Consider the following 15,683-nt stretch of genomic DNA (forward strand, 5'->3'; position numbering starts at 1 on the left):
AGAATGATCAAATGAACTCACTGTACGACACAGAGATTTTCAGAGGCTCATGTTTACCTTTTAAATTAGCGGTTCTTCATTCTGGTTGCATGCTATGATTATCTGAAGATTAAGAAAAACAAAAATAATGCCCAGAACCTACCGCAGATTAATCTCCAGCAGTGGGGCTTCAGCATGGTAGAATTTCTAAGTTCTCCAGGTGATTCTAATGTCTGTTTTGATGAATTATATTTTTCCATTTTATCCAAATTTACTGGGCAAAAATGTATTCAAAAGATCTTCTTATTATGTATGGTTATATGCTATTCTCCATTCCTAAAATTGGTGATACATTGCCTTCTCCCTTTATTTTTTAGTTTTAACTGGGGACTCTCCAGTTTGCAACCCTTTTAAACATAGCAACTTGGGGCTTTCCTGATTCTTCTATCTTTACAATGTTTGTGCTTTATTATGTCCTGCCTCTATTGTTCTTGTTTTAATATCCTGCTCTTCTTTGAACTTCTTGGGCTAGCTGCTTGGCTCAGTGAGTTTCAGCCTTACCTCTTTTCCAGTATATATATATATATATATATATATATATATATATATAAAGTCTACACACCTTCTTCAAAACAAGACTTTAGCTGCATCACACAGGTTATGATACGATATATAGTATTTTCATTATCAGCCATCTCAAAATATTTCCTAATTCCCACTTTGGCTTTCTTCAAAGTGGTACTTTTAGCATTAAACTTCATTTCACCCCTCCAGAGGATGCAAATTATGGCCTAATTGAATGGGATTTGTGAATACCATTCTATGTTTCAAATAAACTTGAAATAAACCTACCATTCATAATTATACCTGAAGTATGATTCATTCCTTCAGAGGAAGTCATGGCAACCACCTACCTATAGGCTCTGCCACACATGCCATAGTTTCCAGCCCCGTAAGATCCCCCAATGATGACAGTTATCTTTGGCACACTGGCACAGGCTACGGCAGTCACCATCTTGGCACCATCCTTGGCAATTCCTTCAGCTTCATAGTCTCGACCAACCATAAATCCTACAGGAAAGAACAGAAAGAGAGCCTCAGGGTGATGAGATTAATGTGCAGTCATCTTCAGCAAGGTACTGGAAGGACATCTTGTCAAACTATATATATTTTACCAGAGGTCTCTCACCCTAATAAAATATTTATATGTGAAATACGCCCCCCAAAAACTTACTTTTAAGGGTAAAATAAAATTTTCTCTAATCATTTTAAAAATTACTTACATGTTTCATCTGGATACACACAGAGATCTTCAGACAAGATAACAATGCCACATATCTTCAAGAAATTAATCTCAAAACTACAGCTTGGTGAGGAAAGAATAGGATGAGGCAAGTGAAGGGAAAAGTACTGGGGCAAGTCCAACTGTGAAACTGTGGGTTTCAGGGCTCACGGATCTGGTTCACAATATAGATTATTCCTTCTGAACTTTGAGGAAATAAAATTAATGTTTCAGAGAGATGCTCAGAGTCCCTGTCAGTGACTCAATAGCAAGATAAAAGAATTCTCATCATTACGGGATCCTTCTACTTCTCCAAGCTCCCAGCTCTGTTGAACTGATCTGCAGCCTCACTGGGCCTTCCAGGCCTTGGGATCCTTTTCCTCTTCACCTTACAGACACCAAGTCAGGCTTCATCTGTCTCCCTCCCCATAAAGCAGATTCACATGCCTACTTGATAGTTGCTGTTCTTGCTTTGCACATCTGCACTGAGTAATTCAATTCAACCACTTTTTCTGGATCACCTGTACTTGCTGTGGCTACAATAACCCTTGCCCTCACCAGGCACCATCTGCTTCCTCTGGTTACCCACCCCACCCCTCTGAACTGGGCCCTCAGAACAGCTCAGAAACTCCTTTATCCATTTTATCTTGACTCCCTGTAACATTTCCAGAATAGCTATCTCAAATACCGACTCTTTAAAAGTTCTTACCCCCTACCCACCACTCCACTGCCCTGCTAGTCCCTGTGAATGATTTTACCTTGAAAAAGAAGACAAGCCATTTCACCCGGCTTTCTCTGGCCCTTCTTTCTTTCACCATAAAGAACAGCACAATCATGCTGCCCTCTTTACTCTTATCTCTTGGAAGACTCAGAGATGGTCCCTTTCTCTTCTCCCTGGGTGTCTTCTATTCCCACAGCTTTAAGTCCCATCTCCATGGACGCCTCCATGTTCCCCTCCAGCTAATACAGCTTCTGTGCTCAAGACCGTTCAACTGCCCACCACGTATCTCCAGATGGATGTCCCACAGGCCCCTCAAATACAATGTTGTAAACCAAACTCCACTCTCTGTCCCCAACACACCTAAAAATAAAATACAACAAAAATGTAGGAATCTTCCAAGCACACAGTTTAACTTACTGGTGGTTAATAAACCATGAATCTTTATTAGAAACAAGGTCTCTGGACTAGCAAAGCTTCAGAAGACTTTTGCACGAGCTCTTAGAAGGTCTGCCACACAGGGCCCTCTCCGGCCGCAGCTGGATACAACTTCTCTCAAGAGTCATCTAACCAAGAATCTTCAACAAGAACAGCACCAGATGAAGATGTTTTAGTACCAGGACTGTGTAAAGCCCTGCTAACTATCAAAGGCCAAACTCCTCCTCACAAAGGCATGCCTGATCCCAGCAACTAATTCAGGGGCCTCTCCTTCCTTTGAACCTGAGATAACCATGCATGACTTAGAGGTAGAAGAAGTTTTCAGCTCAGCTACATATTAGAGTGCTTCCTGTATGTCAAACACCAGGCAACACACAAAAAGTATAAATAGGAAAGTCATAAAATTCCAGGAAAAAGAACTCTAGAATCATAAGAGCCCTTACAAAATCATTTTATCCATCACATTAGGATGATCCATGGATCATGAAATTGGACAGGGGACATCGGTCATGTTGTTCTTTGGAGTCAAAACTCCAATTCCAGACTTTGGTTCAGGATGTACGTGTCCATTTAAAGAAGATGTTGCTTCAGGGAGAATAACACAATGAAAGATGAGGAAAAGGAGGACCAGAGCATTGCTTGAAATCTTTTAAGGGCAACAAAGTACGGGAAAGAGACCAGGGGTCAGACAACATCCTCTGCCACTGATGACAGTGGAACTGGCCCAGAATACTGCTGCTTTCTGAGTGGGTGGGTGCAGATACGCAGGAGTAAAAGGAGGTCACTCGAACATGGTGCATGAAACTCAAAAACTGCCTGGCTAAAAAATATGCATTAACTCCTCCAAATCTTTAAGATTCATGAAACAGTAACCTTTGAAGATAATCTAGACAGCGCAAGTCCAATCAAGTTTTCTGTTATGAGGGAAGCGTTCTATGTTGGCACTGCCCAATACATGAGACATATCGGACAGTGCAGCTCTGAAATAAATGCGACCGAACTGGTGAAACTATTTTCTTACCAGTAATATTTTGAAGGAAGAGCAGAGGAATATTCCTTTGGCAGCATAACTGGATAAAATGAGCCCCCTATAACCAAATAAAAAAATCTTTTCAGAGGAGGTTAACAAATCTGTAATCACCATGCGTCCTGCAAACACCACACTGGGGTCAAAGCAAGAGTACCCTCTGCTTGGCTAGCCTGACCTTACGGTAACAGTAACGGTAATACCACAGTGCAGACCCACTGTCAATGGAACACTTGACTGTGGTTTGCACGGAACCTGTGTTGCCCAGGCACCTGTCTGATCACTGGCATACGGCCATAGCACAACTCCTGTGTCAAAGATGACACCAATCACTAACATGCCAACAACAAGGAAAATTTAAGGGACAGGGAAGAAAGAACTGCTTGTCAATGAGAATTTCTGAGTCTCACCATACGGCATTCTCTGGTTCTCCACTTTTAAAAGGATAGAATATAAATCCTTCTGGGATATCTATGTTTTGATGATCATCTGAAATTCTTTCATGCACCAAGATTATAGTAAAATATATCTTTCCTACCAACGTGTTTCAAATAAATGGGATTTTAGATAAGTGTTAGAGACCCTTTAACCTTAAGCTACGGAAATTAGTTAATGACACAAAAATATTCCTTTCCCTATTTTTATAAAGATTATATGAGTAAAAGAACAATTAAACCATTTGTTTCATATTTTACTCTCTATTCACAGATGCCCTTAACTTAGCTGAAAATGCCTTGGCAAGCACAAGATGGCAAAGCAATTGCTCAGCCTCAAATACGAGGATGAAGAAATCACACAGACTTGTGTGGCTTAACTTCAACAAATGAAATGTCAGACTGGGGCCAAACACAGCTCTTCTCCTGGGCTTATCTGTGACAAGCCAGCAAATAAAACGAGGCGGAGTTTGCTGACCCTGGTCTGACATATCCTCTATTGAAACATGCATATTATACAGTCATTTAAAGTCAGTGTATTAGGAATATTTAGTATTTTAGGAAATACTCACTATACGTATTATTAAATGAAAGCAAGCAAAATCTCTCTATACATGGCAGTACCCATTCTGGTTTTTGTTTTTTGTTTTTTAAAGAGAGGGAATTTAAAAAAAAAAAAAACTAAGGAATATAATCACATGCTACCCAAGGTTGTTTCTGGTAAAGAGTGTAGCTGACTTTTCTGTTCTTTATTTTTACTTTACTTTCATCTTATAATCACAGTGGGGAAATGACAATGAATACAGAATCCAGAAACCAACTTTACTGGTAAAACATTTCACCAAAGACAAACTCTTCCTAACTGAGGTATGAAAGTGCTTAACTGCCTACTACCTGCCTCAGTAAGAGACGCTTCACCTTCTTATTCACCTACCTTATGAAGAGGAAAAACAAAACACTAAACATTTTTATTTTCTTAAGAAAACATTTTATCAAGTAAGTACATGAATTACACTTATCCAAGTTTAGGTAAATCCAAAACAATGATGTATGAAAATGAATACTGAATCAAAAAGGTATTCATTAATTTCCTCTCTTAAAACCAGGGCTTCAGTAACACTTCTCGCTATCTTCCTGTTTCCAAAAAGTGAAAATATAATCAGGTTAAAATGATGACAGGATAGAATAAAGCAGATGATGTCTCAGAACTATAAGAATAATATTAATATCTTTGAATCCCTCAAGTGCATGAACTACTATCAAGACAAGTATTTCCATATTCTTTGAATATATACACACAATCCATAGCAGTTATAATTCAAGTATTAGAACTTTCCTAAAACAATCATTTGTATCTTAATAGTGCTTAAGACAGTTCATCATGTTTATGTAAGCCTCCATAAAGCTGTTTCAAACAAACATGCATGCACACACACAGTCACACGCTCACACACAGTGTTCTGTTTGCTAAGGCATCTGGTTAAATATTTGAAAGCTTTCATGCAGTAAATTTTCACTCATTACTTGATATGTCTAAATTAAAATAGGAAAACCTTGGAACAGTTTTAACAGTACTTGCCTTTTTTGCTGATTCAGAAAAGAGAACTCCATTGTTTCCAACGATACCTACTGGGTATCCAAATATTCTAGCAAATCCTCAAAAGAAAATTGAAAAAAGAAAAAAAGATGTATGTATTTGAGAGGGCTTTTAATTGACCACAAGCAGACATATTTATACATTGTTTAATTTCAAATCAATGTTTAAAATGTAGAGATTTCATCTATGGTACAAAACAGCTCAGGGCACGATTTATTTCTAAAGCACTAAAGTCTGGGATTTATGCTTTCTTGAAAGGGTTGTGTCACATGTAAAGTAAATTATCCACTTGTCTGATCGACTGGTTTGGTTAGATGATCGGGTCAGTGTGTCATCCATTCACTCACGCGTAACACGTATGTAAGAGCATCTATGTCCCACACACAGAGAGTGTTCTGAACTAGAACAAGTCAGAGACATGGACCCCTTAAAAGGTCAGTGTCCAGAGTCACCAGCCAGTTTCAAGTGACCAGCTTGCCTGAAACTGCCTGTGTTAATGATATCCCCTTTGAAATAAAGGGGATAAACTCAGCAAAGACAAATCTTTTTAAAAAGCAGGAAAGATCAAGCCCGGTGGTAACCGAGCTGAAGGTAAGAAATACAGGTAAACTTAGAAGAAAGTATCACCCCACCTTCCTTTTCTCTGTGCTTGCATCTATTTCTTCCTCCCTTTCCCAAGTTTTGGTTTTGTCTCACCACGACTTCCACTACCACTCCAAACACCCACTACACACACATGCACACACACACACACACCAGAAGTAAGGGAGAAGGAAAATGGTGAAGAGAACCCTGTTATTTTGTGAAGTAGATACTTTGGGTGATTCTAGGATGCTATTTTGTAAATATGAAGGAGGTGACTAGAGACATTTCCAAACCTACTGGATTATAAACAGGTGTCAAGTCCTTGAAAGCCAAGTATCAACAAACTGCTTGTTAGAGTGAGTCACAGGAAGCATGCTACCAGTTCCTGGACCAGGCTCCATCTCCACGCTCAAGCTGGACAGGCTCCCGCTAAGACCCCCAATGCAGTGGGCCCAACAAAAATCAGGTGCTCAAAAAGTGAATGGATAAGAGAGAACGTCAACCTTAAGACTTATTTTTGTTCTTTTCTCTGGCTTTGTCTTGATTTATTTTTAAAAATTCTAATGGTTATTTAAGAATAACCAACAGAGAATAAGATAGTTGGCATCACCTGCTCAATGGACATGAGTTTGAGCAAGCTCCAGGAGTTGGTGATGGACAGGGAGGCCTGGCGTGCTGCAGTCCATGGGGCTGCAAAGAGCTGGACACAACAGAGTGACTGAAGTGAACAGATAGGTCTTTAATGTGATAAAATGAAACACTGATTTGACGGTCACCTATATTGCTTCTGGTCTTTCAGACCTAAAATCTCAGCCAAAACCCTATGCTGCACACCCTAAAAGGCACTGCCTCTTACAGAGGCAGTTCAGGGAGGGGCAAACTTGCCCAGAGCTCTGGCAATCCACTCTGAGTCCTTGCCTGTCCCACAAAAAGAGCTGGGAATCTGGCCCCTGTCTCAGCAGTAAGGTGCTAACCCTGAAGGTGTTCTGCCCTGTTAACTATTTAGACTTTCCATCCATCCTTAGTTCTGCAGAGTAGGGTGCATCTCTCACGACACTAGGGTCACCCACCCATGAAGGGAACATCTTCACCAACTTCCTGTGGGTCAAACAAAACAGTGAAATGTCTACAAAACCCCTATGGTTAAGTGCAGGGGCAAGAGGAAAGCTATAAGAACCGCCAACAGCACCAGCTCCTTGGAGAAATCTGTCCTTGTCCCTCCTTCCACTCAGGGCCCCGACCCTCTCACACCCCCGATCATCACCCTCCCTCCTGCCCCTCTCATTTCCCCTCCCCATCTCTTACTGCCCCACTTCCTCTCAAGCCACCCTCCCCTCAGGCCCCCTGCCTCATCCTCTCTCCCTCCGCCCTCGCTCACTCCCTCCCTCCTCCCCCCACCTCTCTTTCCTCTCTTCTTCCTCTCACTCCCCTCCCCTCCCCTCAACCTTATTTGAATTCCAATACAGACTCAAAAGAAATGGAGGAAAGTGGATATAACCCTGGTATTTTAGGAGGCAAAGGAACCGTAAGTCTTTTAGCAAGTCCAGGGCAAATACATAAAAAAAGATGACAAAGACAGCCCATCCATCTTCAAGAAAGAAGCTGAAACAGTTCTGACTTGTTTTAAATTGCTGCACAATGTGGGTTACATGCTGAACTATTTGGTGACAAATCCTGTCTATATATCAAAGAAGAGGCTCTTAATCACTTAAACACCTACATACAAACACATAAATTCCACTCCCAGTATGAACCTTTCTCTTGCTCATAAATCAGACCAGAAGAAAGTGCTGTGACTTATCCTTAAACCTCAATGTATATTTGCAATTTGGATTTTTGCAGCTAGTTGTTTTCTCTACTCTGGTATGTTACCTTCAGATTAACAACTACATTCTGGAGTTTCTGCAAGACCAAATAAAATGCCCAAATTTGTTTTGCTGTTTGTCCAAGACAGATTGTTATGGATCTGGTATCTATGTTTCAAATATTTTTTTTTCAAAGGCCTACAAACAACACTTTAGGTAAATGAATTAACTTTTATAAGTATTCTTATTTTGCTTTTTCAGACTTGATATTCTGTCCTGTATCCTCAGTCTAGTATTTGTGTGGGTCAACATAAGATCTACACAGAGACAGTGAGGTTTAACTCAGTCTACAGTTTTCTGGGAAACTAAAACATCACATGAAACTTCACAGTTGAACTGAAGACTAAAGAGTGAAGAAGACCGTGCTGAAATTTTCAAAACAATTATAGCTATCCAGAGAAATAAAAAGAACTACAAATATTTCTGTTAATTTTATGATGATAAGAATCTTTTTATACAGCTAAAGCCACACAGTCACAGAATAAGGGCCTGGACCATAGCATTTTGCCCTCGTGATTTTAAACTCTGGATCCATAAAGCCATTCAGCTACAAATGATCCTTACAAAACACTTCCTCTTGAATACTGTGACTCACATTTGTACTGCTCTAAATAACAAAGCTCATGCCAAGCGCATCAGAGGCGTGAGACAAGAGATCATTTGTTTTCAACGCATCATAAAATGTTCACATTTTCAATTCTTCATCTTTATACCTGTAACTAATGTGTCTCCATACAAGGCTTTGAACTCATTGAATCTGCTTCCATCCACAATTCTAGCAATGACCTAAGAGGAAAAAATAGCAATGTCCCTGAGAAATTATATTACAAAAGGCTTTGTGCATTCAAGTTATTCATAAGGAAAACAAATTCTTAATGAAGCTGTCACTTCCACAAAATTTCACCCTGTTCAGAAAATCTCAGTAAAATTTCACTCGACTTGTATGGTTAATGCCCTGAAGTCATTCTGAGTCCTGATATTACACTTCACTATAAAAGCAACAGTACCACATGGCCAACCTAGACCAACCTAGACAGCATATTAAAAAGCAGAGACATTACTTTGCTGATAAAGGTCCATCTAGTCAAAGTTATGGTTTTTCCAGTAGTCATGTATGGATGAGAGAGTTGGACTATAAGGAAAGCTAAGTGCCGAAGAACAGATGCTTTTGAACTATGGTGTTGGAGAAGACTGTTGAGAGTCCCTTGGACTGCTAGGAGATCCAATCAGTCAATCCTAAAGGAAGTCAGTCCTCAATATTCATTGGAAGGACTGATGCTAAAGCTGAAACTCAATACTTTGGCCATCTGATGGGAAGAACTGACTCACAGGAAAAGACCCTGGTGCTGGGAAAGATTGAAGGCAGGAGAAGGGGACGACAGAGGATGAGATGGTTGGACGGCATCACCAGACCCAAGCTCACGGACGTGAGCTTGAAGAAGCTCCAGGAGCTGGTGATGGACAGGGAAGGCTGGCACGCTGCAGTCCATGGGGTCACAAAGAGTCAGACACAAATGAGCGACTGAACTGAACTGAACCACATGGCATCCTACAAGGGCTGAGTAGCAGAGAAGCAGAGACTACAAGGGCTGGTTACTGGACTCAGAGCTTCAGGGGCTGTCAAATGTATTAGCTGAGGGTCAGGGATTCAATCAGAAAGCAGGGACCCACTGTATAGAACAGGGAAGCATACTCAATATTTTGTAATAACCTAAAGGGCACAACAGAGGATGAGATGGCTGGATGGCATCACTGACTCAATGGACGTGAGTCTGAGTGAACTCCGGGAGTTGGTAATGGACAGGGACGCCTGGTGTGCTGCGATTCATGGGGTCGCAAAGAGTCGAACACAACTGAGTGACTGAAGTGAACTGAACTGAAAGGGCAAAGAATCTGAAAAAGAATATATGTGTGTATATATATATACATACACACACATATATATGTATATTTTATATATATGTAAAACTGAATCACTGTACTGTATACCTGAAACTAACACAACACTGTAAATCAACTATACTTCAATTAAGAGAATATATTAAAACAAGAAAAAGAAGAAAGAAAGAAAGGTCTAGCCTTAGAGTCAGAAGACTTAGGCTCCAACATATGGTATCACATATAATTTGTGGGCCATTTGTGGGTCCTTGAGTAAGTCAATTAGCCCCTCTGAGCCTCAGGTCTCACTTCTGCAGAAACGGAACAAAGTTGTGAAGATGTGATGAACTAGTAACAAAGGAACCTAAGAAAATAATGCTGAGATGAAGAACCAGCTCTGACTCCCAGCTCCACCACTTGGAAACTGGAGTCATAGGCTGGTTACCTAAAATCCTCAAAACCTCAGTTTCCTCATGTGTTTAATAATAATAATACTTAAGTGCTAATAACAAAGCACACTGCCTGGCACTCACTGAAAGGCAGCTGTTATTAAGTCTTCAATAAAGGTTCATTGATTCTGAATCTGACAGATGTTTCTACATACACACATGTATATATACATGTCATTAATCTATAAGAGATCAAAGTTACCAGATAATCCTCAGTGCTCAGCATTAAACATCAGGACTATTTCAAAGTGTTCTAAACATGAAGCATATTCCAAATTTTTTCAGAAACCATTTTAGATGCTATGCATCATTTTTTCAGTCCAGTTCAAACTTCCTTTTCCCTGCTTACCATGTCAATCAAAGACGTATTTTACAAGATGCAAAGGCTGAAAAATGAGTGAATAACTTACTTTGACCATTCTTTCATACAAAAATAAAATCACTCAAGGTCAGAGAAACCTGGGGCCACTTAACATGAAACTCCCTTCTATTTGCTTTATGATGAAGCTCATTTAACCACATAAAATATACTAACTCATCTTCCCAAAGAAGTAAACTTTAGGAAGCAGACATATCACATGATATTATTCCTATTTGTAGGAGTGGAAATCATTACTCAGAGGTTCAATCCCAATACCACTGACTAGGGAAGCAAGGACCAGAACTGGGTTTTTCAGTTAATATCCCAATGCTGTCCCACAGCTCCATATACTAATATCTCCAAACAAGGCTTATTTGCTATTACAGAAAAATATAATAAATTATCATCACAGTGATGAACATGAAGAAGCTAGGATACAATTTAAGAAGACAGAGGTCTATTTATAAAAAGATACCAATTAAGATGAAATTGAAATACTGTTTAAAAAAAAAAAAGATGAACTACCATGAAGGCATGGATTTGCATCTGTTTTGCTTATTTCTCTACCCCTGGTTCCTGAAATAATATGTTCACAGAAAAAGCATGCAATAAATACTGTCAAATATATGAAAAAAGTGATTATGCTTGAAAGAATGAATCCTTAACCATCTAGAAAACTTGACTGTTAGAACAACTCATTTTTCAGGGACAGCATCCTTATAAGTACCATTTTTTTCTCTATGCCTGTAATTAACTGAGAAGTCAAACCAAAAACCTAATTTTAAAACATATAGTTAACTAAGTTACCTTGCCAAAGTGAAGTACCAGTTGAAGCTCCATTAAAATCCAGGATTTAAGACTCTCTAACAATAATAGGGTATTTCCTAAATAAATAATTACTCACATCCATAAGTTGGATGTTACACTCATCAATTCTTCCAAAAATATATTTACTGAGTGCCTGTCATGTCACCAAGTACTAGTGTAAGAATGAGGACCTAGCTACAAAAAAATGTTTCATGAAGAACTTTTAAATAATGGGGAAATGTTTATAATTTAAGCATTGATTTCCACTCCTAGTATATATATATATATACTATCTGAACTACATAAAAATGTATACACACACATTAAGCCAAAATACCAAAATATTGGCTGCTTTCTCTAGATGGTGGAATTACAAGCAATTTTTGTTTTTCTGCATTTTCTATATTTTTCACAATTAGTATATAATAGTTTTACAGTCAAGGGGAAACATAACAAAATATTAAAGGCACAGAATCTGATATTAGGACAATTTCCTAATTTAAAAAGTATTCTGCCAGAAAAGATTACATGCTGTATGCAAGCACTAAAAACTGTTGACCTAGACCATGGAAGACAATCTGTAACCATAGCAACATCCTCAGCTGTAATCAAAAGTCTAATCCTTTGTTCATGTCCTATTGATCTAAAAGGGTATGTTTTTTCTTTCAACAACTTACTGACATTCCATCCATTTCCCGAAATAAGAACCCAAAAAAGAAATAGCTGGAAATTATAACGTTGCCCTACATCTTTCCTCATGTCCACAGGAACAGAGAGCACTAAATATGAACAAAGCAAGCTTAGGCATCATGCAGGGAAAACTTGCTGAAAATTAAGAGGTGTTCCCCCTTTTTTCTTTTAGTAAGAGATCTTTCCCTTTTATGTCCCATATATAAAACAGACTTCAGCTTTGAAAATGGATACATACAGCTTACTAGTTCACACGAAGTTTAAACACATGCCTTGAACTATAGCTTATAGCTCATATAAGCATAGCTTATAGCTCACAGTTCCACTTTACACACCTCTCGGACATCAAAGTTCCTCTTAAGGTTGGCACCAACTATTCCATACAATTCATCAGCAGGAAATAAAGGATCTTCAGAAGGTTCAATGGTAACCTGCAGAAATACAGAATAACAACATTAGCCTGTTTAAAGATATTATTTCAAGGTGACATAAGCCAAAATGCATTGGAAAAATAAAAAAATATAACAACAAATTCAACTCACATCCATTTTCTTCTGATAATTTAGACTCCTCACAATCTTCCTAGCTAAGTGAAGAGCATGCTTATCATCCAAAGCGTAGTAGTCACCTACTCCAGACTTTCTACAGAGTAAAGCACACTAAAACAATCAGAACAGGGGAAAGGAAAATAATTAAATATCTTAAACCCCAAGAATCTTCTCTCATCTAAGGATGACATCTTTTTGCTTCCAGAACACTTTAATAGCTGTCATCTAATTTGATCTTCATAACGTCCATGGCAAACTGTATTATTAATCTTGATTTACAAACAGGGAAAACTGAGGCACCCAGAAGTTATATACCTGCTCTAGGACCGCCAGTAGCTGCATAAGAACCCTCACCTTCTATTTCTCAATCCTGACTTTCTTCTAGTGGACCACAGGGCCTTACTGGCAAGAACTTCTATTTGATGCTCATCCCGTACACCACAGATAAAACTGCATATAATATATTTCAACCTCAGCTGGCCCACTTTTGTGATGTAGCTGGTAACAACGACAAGTGTTTGTACCTCACTGAGGTACAAACTGTGTACCTTCATCAACTGTAAAGATGATCACAACTTCATTATCTTCATCAACTGTGAAGACACCAACTGTGACTTCTCATTTCTGAGAGACTGCTGAGGCCTCCCTTGTCAAGGTACACCCCCAGAGTAAGCTGTCGCAGGTAGCACACACAAAGGCTTGAAGACACTGTCCCTCGGATCAATGGTGAAAATAACTGATAGCGTGGCACTGTGTTAAGGCATGGAAGTCCCTCTCCACTTCAAGTTCAATGTGAATGAGATATGGACATGCTCTGGTTCTTAGATGGCTTGTCATTGCACTTGTGGATGGATGGCTACAACTTTCTAATGAATTATTTTAGGAAGAACTATAAAGTCAGGCAAAAATATATACCTGAAAAGAATAGAATTTTAGTTTATTTTATGAGCAAAGATTTGGAGAAGGAAACGGCAACCCATTCCAGTATTCTTGCCTGGAGAACTCCATGGACTGAGGGGACTGGTGGGCTACTCCACGGGGTGGCAAAGAGTCAGACACGACCAAGTGGCTAAACAACAAAAATAAGCAAAGACTAAGCTGTCATCGTCTACATTTTGATGTCTTGTCCAAGGAAAACACCAAATCCTTGGGAGATATGTCCAGACTGGGACTCTCACGGTGGTTTCACCGTCCACTTTGGGCTTGGGTGTTCCTCAGTAAAAGCAGGGACCATGTGTCCTCCAATACCTTTGCAAATGGTAGATCCTTCAGTTTCTTCAACTTAATAAGGCATTTTACAACTGACCGTATCTTTTGAACACTTCACACATAATACCAGCTGCAATTGCTGACTTCTGTCTACACTATAGTAACTCAGTAAGGAAAGAGAAATAGAAGAGATTGCTTCCCAATCAGTAAATATTTAAAATAAAATGTCTTCTTTTAAAAACTGCCTAGTATTTACCAAAACAGTAGGAAAGAGAAACTTTTGATGAGACACTCTATTATGTAAAGCTTTGTGTCAAATTAACTACTAAGGATGACAAATCTGAGATGTACAAGTATTTATTTATAATAACAGAGAGAACCAAAGCAACTTGTGACTAGTAAATTTTATGACACTGTTCCCAAAAAAGCCATCACCACCTAATCCACATGACTTTAAACAAGCTATTATTAACGATAATAGCTGGCAGTAATAGAGTGCTTAGTATGCCACAGACAGTGTGCTGTGAGGCAGAAGCAATTCACATCTCCATTTCACACATGAGGAAATGAGGCTCCGGGAAGTTTAGTAGTTTGTCTAGTCACAAGGGTAACAAGTGAGGCAAATGGAAGATGAATCCTAGAATCTACACCCCTAACTTTTCCACCTTTTGATTTTATATTGGAGTAGAAGGCAATGGCGCCCCACTCCAGTACCCTTGCCTGGAAAATCCCATGGGCGAAGGAGCCTGGTGGGCTGCAGTCCATGGGGTCGCTAAGAGTCGGACACGACTAAGCGACATCACTTTCACTTTTCACTTTCATGCATTAGAGAAGGAAATGGCAACCCACTCCAGTGTTCTTGCCTGGAGAATCCCAGGGACGGGGGAGCCTGGTGGGCTGCCATCTATGGGGTCGCACAGAGTCAGACACGACTGAAGTGACTTAGCAGTAGCAGCAGCAGCTGATTAACAGGTTGTGTAAGTTTCAGGTATACAACAAAGTGACTCAGTTATACATATGTATGTATCAATTCTTTTTCAAATTCTTTTCCCGTTTAGGTTGTTACATAACACTGAGCTGAGTTCCCTGTGCTACATAGTAGGTCCTTACTGGTTATCTTTTTTAAATATAAAGCAGTGCGTTCATGTCAATCCCAAACTCCCTAACTGGACGCAAGCTAGCATATTCGCTCTGTAACTGTTTTTTTGGTTCATTCATTTACCCGCCTAATTAAATTATAAATCCTTGAGGGCAAGGACTAGGCCTGAAATTCTTCTGCATTGCTCATAACACTTAGTAGAATCCATCTATCCACAATAAGTGCTCAGTGAGAAAGGAGTGAATGGAAAACTGAGGCAGAAAACTTAGCCAGCTCTTCAAAAGGCATAGCAGTGTTCTTTGATAGGAGAGTGGAAACATTGTGCATATTTCCCTGCTCCCATGACTGTTCCTACAGCCACCTGCTGGTTTGTGGGATGGCAGAGCAAAGAAAGGTTTACCGCACCTCCCAGGCCACTGAGCTCAATGATTAAATCTACCTGCCATTTATGTCTGGGTTCTTTAAAGTCTAGTCCTGGGCCCTTTTCCTTATCTACACTCAGCTCGAGATGGACTCATCTAGTCCGGTGGTTTAAATTGCACCTCTGTGCTGATGGTTCTCGAGCACTGATCTGGGCTCCAGACACTTACAGTTAACTGCCTACTCAGCATCTCTACTTGGATGCCTGGAGCATCTCTAACTTGGCAACGCTTGATCCCTCTGTTGCATCCCAAACTCTGCCCCTTCTCCAGTCCTCCCAGACTCAGGGAATAAAAC

The 15,683-nt window shown here is 39.6% G+C and overlaps 1 protein-coding gene across 1 annotated transcript in view; it reads right to left on the reverse strand.

Moving 5' to 3' along the window:
• MCCC2 (methylcrotonyl-CoA carboxylase subunit 2) overlaps positions 1-15,683 on the reverse strand; it is a 75,004-nt gene that overhangs the window by 7,426 nt on the left and 51,895 nt on the right. The window contains exons 9-14 of the mRNA XM_052658973.1: positions 12,653-12,752; positions 12,446-12,541; positions 8,639-8,711; positions 5,458-5,534; positions 3,439-3,505; positions 894-1,050 (exon numbers count right to left, since the gene is read on the reverse strand). Coding sequence (XP_052514933.1) covers positions 894-1,050; positions 3,439-3,505; positions 5,458-5,534; positions 8,639-8,711; positions 12,446-12,541; positions 12,653-12,752 — 570 coding nt within the window. The remainder of the gene's footprint in view (positions 1-893; positions 1,051-3,438; positions 3,506-5,457; positions 5,535-8,638; positions 8,712-12,445; positions 12,542-12,652; positions 12,753-15,683) is intronic.

The sequence above is a fragment of the Budorcas taxicolor genome, chromosome 20 (assembly GCF_023091745.1).
Source record: "Budorcas taxicolor isolate Tak-1 chromosome 20, Takin1.1, whole genome shotgun sequence".
Lineage (NCBI taxonomy): Eukaryota > Metazoa > Chordata > Mammalia > Artiodactyla > Bovidae > Budorcas > Budorcas taxicolor.